This window comes from Felis catus, chromosome B2 (assembly GCF_018350175.1).
Source record: "Felis catus isolate Fca126 chromosome B2, F.catus_Fca126_mat1.0, whole genome shotgun sequence".
Lineage (NCBI taxonomy): Eukaryota > Metazoa > Chordata > Mammalia > Carnivora > Felidae > Felis > Felis catus.
Window position 1 is genome coordinate 132,405,915 of NC_058372.1, and position 13,616 is coordinate 132,419,530.

At 35.6% G+C, this 13,616-nt stretch overlaps 1 protein-coding gene across 4 annotated transcripts in view; it reads left to right on the forward strand.

The window, feature by feature from the left end:
- The window catches only part of STXBP5 (syntaxin binding protein 5), a 177,425-nt gene that overhangs the window by 25,922 nt on the left and 137,887 nt on the right, over positions 1-13,616 (forward strand). For all 4 annotated transcript variants that reach the window (XM_011282577.4, XM_019831369.3, XM_011282578.4 and 1 more), the window contains exons 3-4: positions 1,088-1,169; positions 4,974-5,074. In XM_011282577.4, the coding sequence (XP_011280879.1) occupies positions 1,088-1,169; positions 4,974-5,074 (183 nt within the window). The remainder of the gene's footprint in view (positions 1-1,087; positions 1,170-4,973; positions 5,075-13,616) is intronic.

Here is a 13,616-nt window from a genome sequence, read left to right on the forward strand (position 1 = left end):
AGATGTAAATTTTTATTTTCAGTTAATATTTACTAACAATTTTATTAAATCCCATCATATCTTAGTTTTAGATATAAATTTTTATTTTCAGTTAATATTTATTAACTAGTGAAAAGTAGATTAGCAGCATGTTAAAATGGCTAATTTCTTATTTCAAGTTTATGAAAATAAAAAGCCTGTAACAATGTCTGGCACATAGTAAGTTGTATAAGTGTTTGGATTTTTTGTTTTGTTGTTAGCATACCTTAGTATTCAGAGTATAGACTCGGGAGCCAGATTGCTTATTCAGATCGCTCCTCTGCTGCTTTCTAGTCGTGTGACTTACAAGTTACTTGATTCCTCTGTGCTTCAGTTTCTTATTGTTCATAGGGGAGAAACTATATATTCTTCATAGATTATGAGGATTAAATGAGTTAATATATATGACATGTTTAGTATAATGCCTGACACAGAAAATGTGTGTTTATTTTTATTATCATGGGGAAATTAATAGAAGTTTGCATATTTTGTATTCAAGCCTGTTGTAAAAGATTGATATGTTCATTGGTAATATAACATGCCACAATTGCAAACATAGTTACATGGTTATATTAACTTACGCTATTGAAAAATAACACTATAGGTGTGAACGATGCCACTAAAAAGATTGGCTCCAAAAGCATTATTCTAAAATGACATGTCTCTGCTTTTCAGATTTGTTTGCTGTCTTGGGCAAAATTGGATGTTCTGCAGATCAACTATCTTTTCTCTTTTTATTTTAAGGGAAAGAAAAAAAAAAATACCTGAGCCAGAGTAAAGTGTATTAGATATATTTTGTGTTCTGTATATTGTTGTTTTTGATAGTTCTTTTGTTTTCTAGAAAGAACAGCTACTTATTTCTTCTAGACCTATAATCTCTGAGACTTCTGATTATGAGCAGAAGCTAGCTGATTTGATTGATGTGTAATAAATGTAACTCTGACTCTCAATCTCAGTAAAAAGCCTGAATTGAATATCAGGTCATTGGAATGTTGGTCTATTATATAACTTAGCAATTGCTGTAAAAAGCCCACGCATACCATAGACTCCTTAATGAAATTAATCACAGCTTTGGTCGTCCAGGAGTAGAATGTTATTGTCAACATGACAGTGGAGCTGCAGTAATCCAGCTTCAGTTCCTGATTAATGAGGTTAGTGAATTGCTTTAATCTGTCCTACTTATATATGAAATAGGGGCACATCTGGTCTTTCAGATTTCTTGCATGCATTCATATTTAAATATTTGTACAAAAGTGAATTTCTTAAAGATCAGAGCTAATAGCAGTTCACTTTATGGCATCATGGGAAGTTACATAAATAATGTAAGATGTTTCTCAAGACAGTGTTGCAAATAGAATGCAATAAGGTGCTACATTTAAGTTTTATTTCATGGATATTGAAAGTTATGTAACGTTAAAATCTGTATTAAAAAACTGTTTTTAGAGATTGAGTTTATTATAAACGACAAAATGTACTTCTCTAATAAATTGTTTGAAATATAACCAGGAAACGAAAATCCATTAGAAACTGGTTATTGTCTAAAATTCTTGTTTTGTCACTTACTGGTTCAAGTAATTGATGATGCCTTTCTTTTTGATGGAGTATAAAGTTAGGAAGGAGCTCAGGAAACAAATACTATTTTATCAGCAGTGTAGACAGCATGCTTGCAGGTTTTAAAAAAAGTTTTTGCCATGACATGGAGCTGGAGAGTATAATGCTAAGTGAACTAAGTCAGAGAAAGAGAAATAACATATGATTTCACTCATATATGGAATTTAAGAAACAAATGAGCAAAAGGAATAGAAAGAGACAAATCAAGAAACAGACTCTTAATTATAGAGAACAAAGTGATGGTTATCAGAGGGGAGAAGGGTGTGTAGGGATGGGGGATAGGTGATGGGCATTAAGGAGCGCACTTGTCCTGATGAGCACCAGGTGAGGTATGGGAGTGTTGAATCACTATGTTGCACACCTAAAACTAATATAACACTGTATGTTAACTGGAATTTAAAAGAGAATAATAAAAAGTTAAAAAATTAAAAATATGAGCAACACTGATAATGATGTTTATTGTATGCAGTGATGGGCAGGAAAAGCTGGTCATAAGAAATTACTCCAGAAAAGTCTCTTCTATCTTCAGATGTGGTGATAGTTTGTGGACATTCTTTTTGCCCTCATGTCCTTAGGTTCCGTGGAATGAATTCTTAAATATATATGAGTGGAAAAAAACAATACTTGATACCTCTAACCTTATGTAAAATGTTTTTATTTATATCAGAATATTAATATGCAATTGTTTAGGCTTTTCAGGGTCAGAAGTGTAATTTAAAAACTTCAGTGTTCTGTGTAGAATTGTGTAATAGGTATTGTAAAATGTTAAAGTACAAAAGAAATCATAATATAGAAAGTTGTGGAACCTGTTAGGAGGACTCAAGATTAGTTTCCTGTTTTTAAAACACTTTTGTTATGAAATAATTCTATTAGCAGTTAGTTTCAAAATAAAGAGGTCCTGTGTGTACTCCACCCAGCTTCCCCCAATAGTAACATTATGCATAACAGTAGTAAGATCTCAAACCAGCAAAATAACGTCCATATACTACTATTAGCTAGACTATAGACCTTATTTAGATTTCACCACCAGGTTTCTACATGCACTCGTGTGTGTGTGTGTGTGTGTGTGTGTGTGTGTGTGTGTGGTTCTGTGCAGTTTTATGACACATAGAGATTTGTGTAATGACCACCTTGAACAAGATACAGATCAGTTTCATCATCATAAAGAAATTCCCTAAGGCTACCCTTTTATAATTGTGCCCCTTCCTGCTCTCAGTCCCTAATCCCTGGCAACCAGTAACCTGTTCTCCATCTTTATACTTGTGTTAAGATTATTTCTTAAGGCTGTACATGAACCAGGGCACCTGGGTGGCTCAGTTTAGTGTCTTAATTTCGGCTCAGGTCATGATCTCACTGTGAGTTTGAGACCTGTGTCAGGCTCTGTGCAGACAGCACGAAGCCTGCTTGAGATTCTCTCTCTCCCTCTCTCTCTCTGCCCCTCCCCTGTCACTTGCTTTCTCTCTCTCTCAAAAGAAATAAACATTAAAAAAAGAAGCTGTACATGAACCAATGTAAATAACATATTGCAGATTACCTATACACCTAAATTTTAGAAATCTTAAGTAGTTTATGTTGTCATTTGTATTACAGGGTTCTTTTTTAATAGGAGTCATCATTGAGTTCTTGGATGTGACTTTTTATTTTACATGCTCGAATGTTACTTTTTGAGTACTTGAAGGTGATGTTACTGTTTTAAAAATGCTTTTCAAAATATGAATATTTAAATGAGGTTAGATATGGAAATCTGATCATTGAGAGTAGGCATTTGCTTTTGTTTTTAGTAAACCATATGTGTAGGTAAAGGAGCCATCAGAGGAGGTAGTCAAGCTGTTATTGCCATTCTGGCTCTACATCTCTTCTTGAGATTTCAAAACGGTGTGTACATCATGAGAGACAAGTTGACATGCTGTGAAACGGTGGTGGAAATAAGAATGAAGAGTACAGATCTTTGATACTCTGAATCCTTTGAGTTTCACTGCTTCAAAATGATGTATTTTTTATATATTTTTGTTTATCTTTTTTTTTTTTTTTTTTTTTTTTTTTTTTTTAGGGAGAGAGAGAGAAAGCGTGAGTGGGAGAGAGGAACAGAGGGAAAGAGAGAGAGAATCCTGAGCAGTTCCGTGCCCAGTGTGGTATCTGACACAGGGCTTGATCCTACTACCCTGGGATCATGATCTGAGCTGAAATCAAGAGTCGGGTACTCACCCAGCTGAGCCACTAGGCATCCCTGCTTCAAAGTGATATTAGATAAGACGATGCTTTCTAGTGAAAGGGAGAGTATGTGGACTTTATTTCTGCTTACTGGTAGTCATGTAGCAGTAGGAATTACACAATAGAGTAGCCTCCATAGAATTGCGAAAGGGGAAAGGCCTTGGAGAAATGATTTAATGTAAATTTTGCCTTTAGAGCTATTTTAATCCTCTCTGATAAATGAGAAACTCTTAGGTTGAAAAAGGAGATTTTAAAATTTCTCATAATAACCTAAATGATTAGAACTGCAAATCCTTTTTGAAATTAACATAAATTCTTCATATTACATTTTTTAAAATTTATTCTGTCAGTAGAGATGAAAAGTATTGACTCTTTTGAGGAAAACATGCGCATGTCTTAATAAATCAGCCTCAGTCCAGAGATTCTTAATCCTGTTCACACATCCGAATCGCCTCTGAAGATTTTTATAAATACACAGAGGTCCTTGCTCTGAAAATTCTGGTTTGTCAGGTCATGGGTGAGACTGAGCTTCCTGTGTGATTCTCACCTAGGACCAGAGATTTTCTTCTCCATGCTTAACAGGATTTAATACTATCAGATATTTTAACTTTCTAAATTGGTTGATTGTTCAACCCTTTAAATATTGAAGTTAGAGTGTGCTAAATGCTATCTTTATTTTCTGTATCATTCTAGTAGTAGAATTAGGATCTAGGCATAGTACATTCAGAAGAATTTGTCTTAAGCCAAATAAAATGCGAAGGTTCCTTCATGTTGTATTTTTCTTTTACCCAAGGAAGATGTACGGTAGTGGTCAAGCCACCCAAATAGTCTGACCTCTAATTTTATATAGCTAGTTATCAACCTTAATATCCAACTAGATTCTAGTATGCTTGTAGTGTATAAGATACTAAATTATACTTTATTGAAGTTAAAATATTTCTTACACATACATATACATGTAACATACCGTTTTACACCTGCTGTTTAGAATTTGGGTGAGGCAAATATTTCTCTAAACTAAACCTATTGGCAGAAAGTTTTGAAGTCTGGGAAGATTTTTTTGGCAGCTCTTTAGTAGCTTTAGTGTTTGCAAAATATATTCTGTGTAAAATGTATTACATTTTATTTTTAAGGGAGCTCTCGTGAGTGCCTTGGCTGATGACACCTTACATTTATGGAATTTACGTCAAAAGAGACCTGCCATATTACATTCACTTAAATTTTGCAGAGAAAGGTAAGAATTCTTTGTTATCCTATATATAAGATATTTGTTATTCTATTTTGAAATGTTTTCTTTGAATTTTATTCTTTGATTTTATTTTTTTGTGATAGACTTTATGCACAATCTAAAAAATGATTCAAAAACTTCAAAGGATATACAAAAAAAGCAAGTTTCCTTCCTTTCCAGACCCATTTCCCTCTCCAGAGACACCACATAAATTTGTTTTGTGTCCTTCTAGAAATACTTAGTCTGTGCATGTAGACAAAAATCTCTGTATATAGCTCCTTTTTTTTTTTTTGCATAAAAGGGAAGGCATTATATATTCATTCTATAATTTGTGTTCACTCAATAATATATCTGATTGTTAACTATTGGACACAGGCCAGCCTTCCTTTGTTATTTTCACAACAGCATGATATTCCATTGTATGGAAGTACCCTAATTTAGTCAGTCTTCATCAATGGACATTTATATCCTTTTCGGTCTGCTGTTCGTTTCCTCTGCTGTGTTGTGATGTTATGTTACATATATGTCTTCATCCATTTATTCAAGTCTATCTGTAAGGTAAATTCATAGAAATATAACAGTTTGGTCACAGAAATCTCGTATATGACTTGTGAGCTTTGTGCTATGATTAGTAAGACCTTGTTTTTTACTTTCTTAATTCCAGTATAATGAACACACAGTGTTATGTTAGTTTTCAGGGTACAATATGGTGATTCAACACTTACGTACATTATTCAGCACTCATCATAAGGATACTCTTAATCCTCTTTCACTTACTTTACCCATTCCCTCACCCACCTCCCCTCTGGTAACCATCAGTTCTCTATAGTTAAGAGTCTGGTTTTTTGGTCTTTTGTTCATTTGTTTTGTTTCTTAAATTTCACATGTAAGTGAAATCATATGGTATTTGTCTTTCTCTGACTTATTTCACTTAGCATTATACCTTCTAGATCCATCCATGTCATTGCAAGTGGCAAGATTTCATTCCTTTTTATGGCCCAGTAATATTCTGTATATTAGACCTTTTCCACCCTAATTTGATTAAACATTCTCCCATATTTTATTTTTTTTTTAATTTGTAAAATTTATTTAGTTTGAGAGGAATAGAGAGAACACGTGTGAGTGGGGGAAAGGGAGAGACAGAATCCCAAGCAGGCTCCATGCTGTCAGTGCAGAGCCAACTTGGGGCTTAATTCCATGAACTGTGAGATCATGACATGAGCCAAAATCAAGAGTTAGACGCTTAACCGACTGAGCCACCCAGGAGCCCCTCCCATATTTTCTTATAATGCTCTTAAAGTTGCATTTTTGTGCTAAATCTTTATTTCGTCTAGAACTTACTTCGGCATGAAATAAGAGTAAAAAATATAGCCCCCCCCATTGCTTATGAGATATATTTTTCGATGTATATATAAAAATGTGTGTGTGTGTGCACGCACTCATAAGCAGGAGCAGATGTGAATATATATGTATATGTGCCAAAGTTAAGAAATCTGGGTCTATGTAGTATCTAAATGCAGTGAGGTTAGTGTCTTTAGGCCCTGTTTTCTGTGAAAGCCAGGCATCAGACTGCCCAATGCATATCCAAGGATCAGACCATTTGATAAATGTTGATCTGTTCAGGTTATATAAATAGGTCAATTTGTAAATCTGGGTTTTTGCCCACGGTGGCCCTCCAAAGTAGGCAAGCTAAAAAGGCTGGTGAGAATATAGCAGTTCAGCCTTCTTTAGCCAACACCAAGACCTGTTTACACCGCGTGGTGTTCAGAGACCAGAGTTGGCCGGGATCAGTAGCAAAATTTGCTGTTGGGCTACATCTTGCTTGGGAAAATAGATCATCTTAGTAACTTGGAGTCATGGTTCTGCTTCTTCCAGGAGAGGGACAGAAGTGAAGGAGGAGTTAATGGAAGGAGGGAGGGTGACATAGGGCAGGAAAAGCCAATAGTTAACGTTCAGTTCTTTTCTACCTGCTAGGAATAGGGCCAGCCTCAACTTGCCAGGCAGAATTCCTTAGTCTCCTTGCCACCTGGATCGCAGGGGGAGTCCTACATCAACTTCAGATGCCATCAAGCAGGTGGAGATACTGATAGACATCTTAGTGCTAGTGCACATCTTGTCAGTCTCATAGCACCTGCTGGAAATGGAAGTATAGGTCTAGCAGAGTTGCTGTTTTCCTGGTGTGATTTTACCCCCTCCCCCCCCCCCAGGGCATTCGACAATGTCTATAGACCTGTTTTGTCACAGTTAGAGGAGGGAGGGGTGAGCAGTGCTACTCGCTTCTAGTAGATAAAGGCCAGGGATGCTGCCAAATATCTTACAGTGACAAAACAGTCAGTCCCTCATAACAAAGAGTTTATCTGGTCCAAAATGTCAAGAGTGTCAAAGTTAGGAAACTGGACTCTAGCACATCACAGTGATTTCATTTGGTCCATGTAGTGTTGTGATCTGCTACCCACTGGAAGGATGCTGATGCTACCAGGATGTAGAATTCCAACAGAAGAATGCCTGTGATACCTCAGTGCCAGTGGCCTGTCCATATTTCTCACCGGGACACAGGAATGTAGCAGTATGTGGTCCAAAATCACAAACATATACTGTAGGTTATTATGGTATATCTTCATGCAGAAAGGTCTGAAGTTCAACGGGTTGCAGAATAGTCACAGTCCTATGATGGTCAGGGATGAAGTAAGTCTCTTCAGTAGTGCTTCCAGGGATGGTCTCCAAGAAATTCTGGTAAAAGTGGGTAAAGAATGGCGAGTTTGTCTATAAGGTGCCTGTAGGCACAATCTTGACAAACAGAAGGCACCTTTGTGTGAAGTACAAAAAAGGAACCTGTCTTCTTGGTGAATGCAGCCTCACAGAGTCCACCACTACCTTCCTGGTTCGGGTGCTATTATGCAGGGCATATTCTGCACAGTTGTATGCGATGGTCCTAAAAGTTACAAATGAAATAAACTGATAGAGTTCCCAGTTTTGAGTTTTGTAATAGTCGTTACCCACCTGACCAGCAGAAATTAGTTAGTCCTGTTCAAAGTTCAACTTCCCCTTGGACTTCATTAGGGCAATATTTGTTCTTTGAATATCCCCTTAGCATGAGATCCTCTAGGATAGCTAGACTTGTATGGCAGCCATTGGACCTAAAATGTTAAGGAATGGGCTTGATGTCTCATGGATGAAGCTACTTATATTCTCTCAAGGCTGAAGTTCAGATTTCTTCAAGGGGCGGGAAGGAGAGAGGTAGCAATTGGGAGGAGCCTCACTTTCTTCCGTACTTAGCTACAGATGGGGAGAGGAAGGCACAGTAGAGGTTTCCTCCAGCTCTAGGAACATACCCTTGGTGGCAAGACTTAGCTGCTGCCCATCAGCCTGAGCTCTCTTTCAGGACTGTAATCTGTACCTGGATGGAAACCTTCTGTTAGAGCACCTATCTCTAGGTAGGGGAAGGGACAAAATCTTGCCATGCCCTCCTAGTCCTTCCATCTCCCACATTTGTAGGAATCTATCCTTTTTTTTTTTAATTTTTTTTTTAATTACTTTGCATTCAGTTTTTATATCTGTGTCCATCAGGATAGTCTGTCTGGGTTATGCTATAATCTTAATGACTCAAGTCTTAATGACTTAATACAGCAACAATTTATTTTTGCTTATACTATACATCCTCTGTGGGTTTGCTGGAACTCTGTTCCTTTTCATTACCACTATTCCAGAACCTGGCTAAGGAACAGCCGGTCTTTACAACATTGCCAGTCACTATAGGAGGGAGAAAGAGACTGTGGTGACGCATGTGTTGGCTCTTAAAGTTTCTGCCTGGAAATGACACATCTCTTTCACTCTTATTTCATGGGCTGTGGGAATAAGTATCATGGCCATCTCTCATTTTACTCTCATCACCAACAATTTTAAAAAGCAGGAAATCTTGTGAATATTTTTAATGACTACCCGAGTGCTTATTTTTATTCTTGACCTCAAAGTACAGTAACGAGTTGCCTAGTTGGTTTTCTCCTTATTTCACAGTGGATTCGGCCAACTTAATAGTAAATTACTCCATTTCATTTTTATGCCATTTACGTTTTTACTTTTGAGACTAGGAAAGGTAGAAAACTATGAAAATTTTTATTTAATTTAAATAACTTTTCATTTCATTTCATTACATTTGTTAAATAATGTAAACTTTTTATCATAATATTTTATTTTTGTAAGTAAATATTCTTAATGTAGTAGAAATTTGTGAATATAATGGAAACTATATGTAGTGATTTAAATTATATTTTTTCATAATATGGATTTTTCCAGTTTTGACTTAGAAATTGTGCTAAAATACATGTAAAATTGATTATCGCAACCATTTTTGAGTGTACAGTTCAGTAGTGTTAAGTACACTCACATCTTGTACAACTATGTAATGTGGGTATTTGGATAGAATTTCACTTTTTGGTATTGAGGAAAATACCAAAAGAAATACCAAAAGAAAAAGAAATTGAGAGTCTCAAGACTTAGTTTTAACTATATGAAATTGGGCAGGTTACTTTATTGCTTTGTGTGTTGGTTTAATGATTTGCAGAAATTTTTCCTCTTTGATCCATGTAATTCTTTATCATTTCTTTTCTCTCATATGTTAAAACAACTTCCTCTTATCCCAATTTATTCTATAGGTAATTATAGAATATTCGCCTGTTATGTGCCAGCTTAATGCTAGCTGCTGAGTGTGCTTTGGTAAACAAGACAGACTTGGGCTTTGCCATTAGGATCTTGGTCAAAGTTAAGATGAGCTTAGCTTCCCAGATAGGCCTGTTAAAATGACATTTGTTCATAGTAAATAAATATGTATCTCAATTCCCGTAAATGATTTTGAGTTGGGGGATAACATAAACTTATAAATATCTCCTCCTTGGTTAGCAACCTACGTATGCTGATTGTTAGGTTTAGTTCTTACCGTACGTGGTTACTTAGCTTCAGATACGATTTTCTCTATCATTGAAAAGCATTGTACCATATTGGTTAAGAGTTTAGACTTTGGGCCAAACTGCCTATGTAGAATCTTAGTGCATAGCTCAGTCACCTATTAACTGTATGAGTTTTGTGATCTGTAAAATGGATAATTATTGTCTCACAAAAGCCCCAAGGTGCATATTATAAAGTTAATACATATAAAATAAGTAATATGTACAAAGCATTTGGAACAGTGCCTTAGAAATCACCTATATAGTTTTTTTTTAAGGTATTGTATTTACTTAAAGTAATAATTTTGTAACTTGAAGTATCTGCATCAGCTGTACCAGAGATTTGACTTATTAGACAGTCTTTATAGAAACAACTAATTTACATTGGAAAATCATTAGAGCCGATGATATTGGCTCTACATGGCTTTATACATGTAACAGAGAGATTCTTTGGCTTTGGTGGAAAATGAGAATTTGACAAGTAAAATTCTGTCTGGTAGGTTTTTTTGTTTTAATTAGAGTATGTTCCATTTAGCTTCTCTGTTTGTTTATTTATTTATTTTAAGGAAGTTTAATTGGGAGGAGTTCATGGATTTATAAGCAACTACAACTATCTGTTCTGCTAGTTTTTTATCGCCTTGAACATGACCAGTATTCTCAACCATGTTAGAGCAGTTAAAAATATATGAAACATTTTAAGACTGAAGACTAAATTATAGATCTGGGATTTCCTCTTTAAAACCTTCTATTGTCTAATTATTATATCTCTAATAATTATCTCTAATAATTCTGTGTTGTTCATAAAACACTTTCACATAAATGTTATTTAGTCTCTGGGGTCAAGAAAAATTTCCCCAAGTGAAATTTCAAAGAGTAGAATTTTTCTCCATAAATATGTTAGACACCTGAATAGCTGAGTCTTTAATACTGAAATTAATGTATTTCTTTTAAGATATATTTCTTTTATCCTGACACATTTATATCTATTCATTTGTTATTAGATACAAGTACTGGTTTAGAGACTAAAAAAAGCATGCATGCATTCTAATGGTTAGCAAAATGCAATATTCTGTGGAATACATTAGTAATAAAAAATCTCATCCTAACAGTTATCAATGGTGCATCAGTGCCCAAAGTCCTTAAGAAAAGAAAATATTTCAGAGATGGAGTAATTTATTCAGATACTAGGACCGCAGTGGAGGAGTTGATGCCTGTAAGGTACTTCAGGAAGTGACTGCTGCTGTAGCATTAGATTTTCTTAGTAGCAAAAAATAAATTATTGTAGAAACAAAAACTGATTTATCCCATTATACTCTTAATTAAAATATTACTTAAATTTGTGCTTTGCATATTCATGAGGCTTATAATTTGCTCAGTATAAACATGAACAGGGCATAGCTGTAAAAGAATCTTTGGCTAGCTACCAGCCCTTAAAATATCTGTACAGGTCTTCCAAAGATTTTGAATTAATTCACTGCACATACTGAATAAGAAAAAAAAAATAATCATAATATTGCAACAAATTAGAAATCTAGAATTATAGTTTTTGTAGTAATTGTGTCATATTGGCAAAATGTTTCTCTTTTAAGTAGCTTAATGAAAAGTGTACAAGCATTAGAAATAAGATTTTGTGTGATGAAATTGAGGACTAGAACACAGTAATGGAATGGAATGCAGGCTGTTAGGAAGCCTGACAGAGGGTCTGCTATTCTGGACCTAATTCTAATCCAGGAAAGAGAATTGCTTGGAGTTCTGTGGAAGTGATGAGTCATCTCCGGGATTATTAGAGAACCATGTCCTGAGACAAAATTTAAAAAGAAAAAAGGAAACTGTCAGTGTTTATTTAGAGGGAAGATGATTGTGATTTGATGACCTTGAGACTGTAAAAGGAAAGATGGTCAGGAAGTGTTGGATAGCTTCCTAGAAGAAAATTATCCATAACAAAGAAATTCTGACAAGGAAGTTCGGAGAGACATCCAAAGAGACTGGTCTAGTTACATAAGGGCCTTATGTATTCAGGTATAAAAAGATTGTATGGAAGGAGGGGGACACATAATCAAAGGTGAATATAAAAATAATTTATCTCCCTTAATGGGCAAAATGACCTAAGGCTTGTGAAAAATAACAAAGACAAAATAATGAATGAAAACAGTTTACTTTTTATGTTGAGGGCAAGAAAGCTAGGTAGATTAATGATTGGTACAGTCGGGGCATGCATTATTCCTCTAACTGTATTCATGCAATACTGGCTCAGACAAATTATGTCTTAGACTGCTAAAAAGGGTTGGCTCCTGTGCCATTATTGATGGGCCTAGGAGGAATATAGAGTGGGAACAGTGCTTTAAATTTGGAAATGAAAAAAAAATACACTTTAGAAGGTGAATGATGTTCAGTTCAGCAAACATTGGGTGCATTCTGTGTGCTAGGTATTGGGATAAGAAAGATGAATAAAAGGCTTGAATAGCTTACATCAGAGCCCAGACATATAATAAGTATGACATAATGTGGATAAATGTCATTTTAGAAGTTTATGTTAAAAACCTAGGATAGAATAACTAATTCAGTCTTTCAACTTAAAGATATACTGACTTCTTTTAAGACAGAAGTCAGTCATCAGGACAATGCAGACTAAAACCAACCAGATTATCACTACACATCCATCAGAAGGGCTAAAACGTTGGCTTGGATGAGACACTATCGGAACTTTGCATATTCTGCTGGGAGTGTTAAGTTTTAGTCACTTCAGAAAAATGTTTTGCAGTATTCACAAATTCCATAGCCCAACAGTTCCTGTCCTAAACATATATGTGGGGTAGACAGAATTTTAAAATGGGTTGCAAGATTTCTGTTCCCTCATGTCCACACACCAACTCCTAGTTATTTATACAAACACTACTTAACTCTAGCTGAAGGTTTTTTTGTAGATGTCATTGAGGTCCCAATTAATTGACCTTATGATAGGGCAGTTATTCTCAGCAAACCTGATTTAGTTAACTGAGCCTTTAAAAAGGACTAGATTCTTCCTGGCACAGGGTTCAGGGCATGACAGGGATTCAGTGCAAGGGATATTGAGTCCTACAACCACATGAGACTGATTTCTACTAGCAACCTGTTAGAGCTTCAGAGCGGATTCTTCCCAGAACCTCCAGAAGGGGACACAGGAATGTCTCCTGGCTGATGTTTGGATTTCAGCCTTCTGAGTCTGAATAGAGGCTATGAGTCATGCAGTGCCTGGACATCTGACCTATAGAAACAGAGAATAAATGAGTGTTTTCTTAGGTATTAATTTTGTGGTAATTTGTTACACAGCAATAAAAAAAAAAAAAAAACTAATACAGATTTTGGTACCTAGAAGTGAGGTGCTGCTGTAGCACATACCTAAAAATGTGGAAATTGCTTTGGAACTGGGCAGTGAATAGAGGTTGAAAAAAATTGAGGAATGTGATAGAAGTCTAAATTGCATTGAGTAGGCTGTAGGGCTCTAGACTTGGAGACTACTGCCAATGAGGACATAGAAGGGAGAGAGGAACATCTTTTTGGAAACTGGATGAAGTGGTTCCTTGTTATTTAGCGGTGGTGGGAAGCTTGACAGAAGTGTCTCCTGCGTA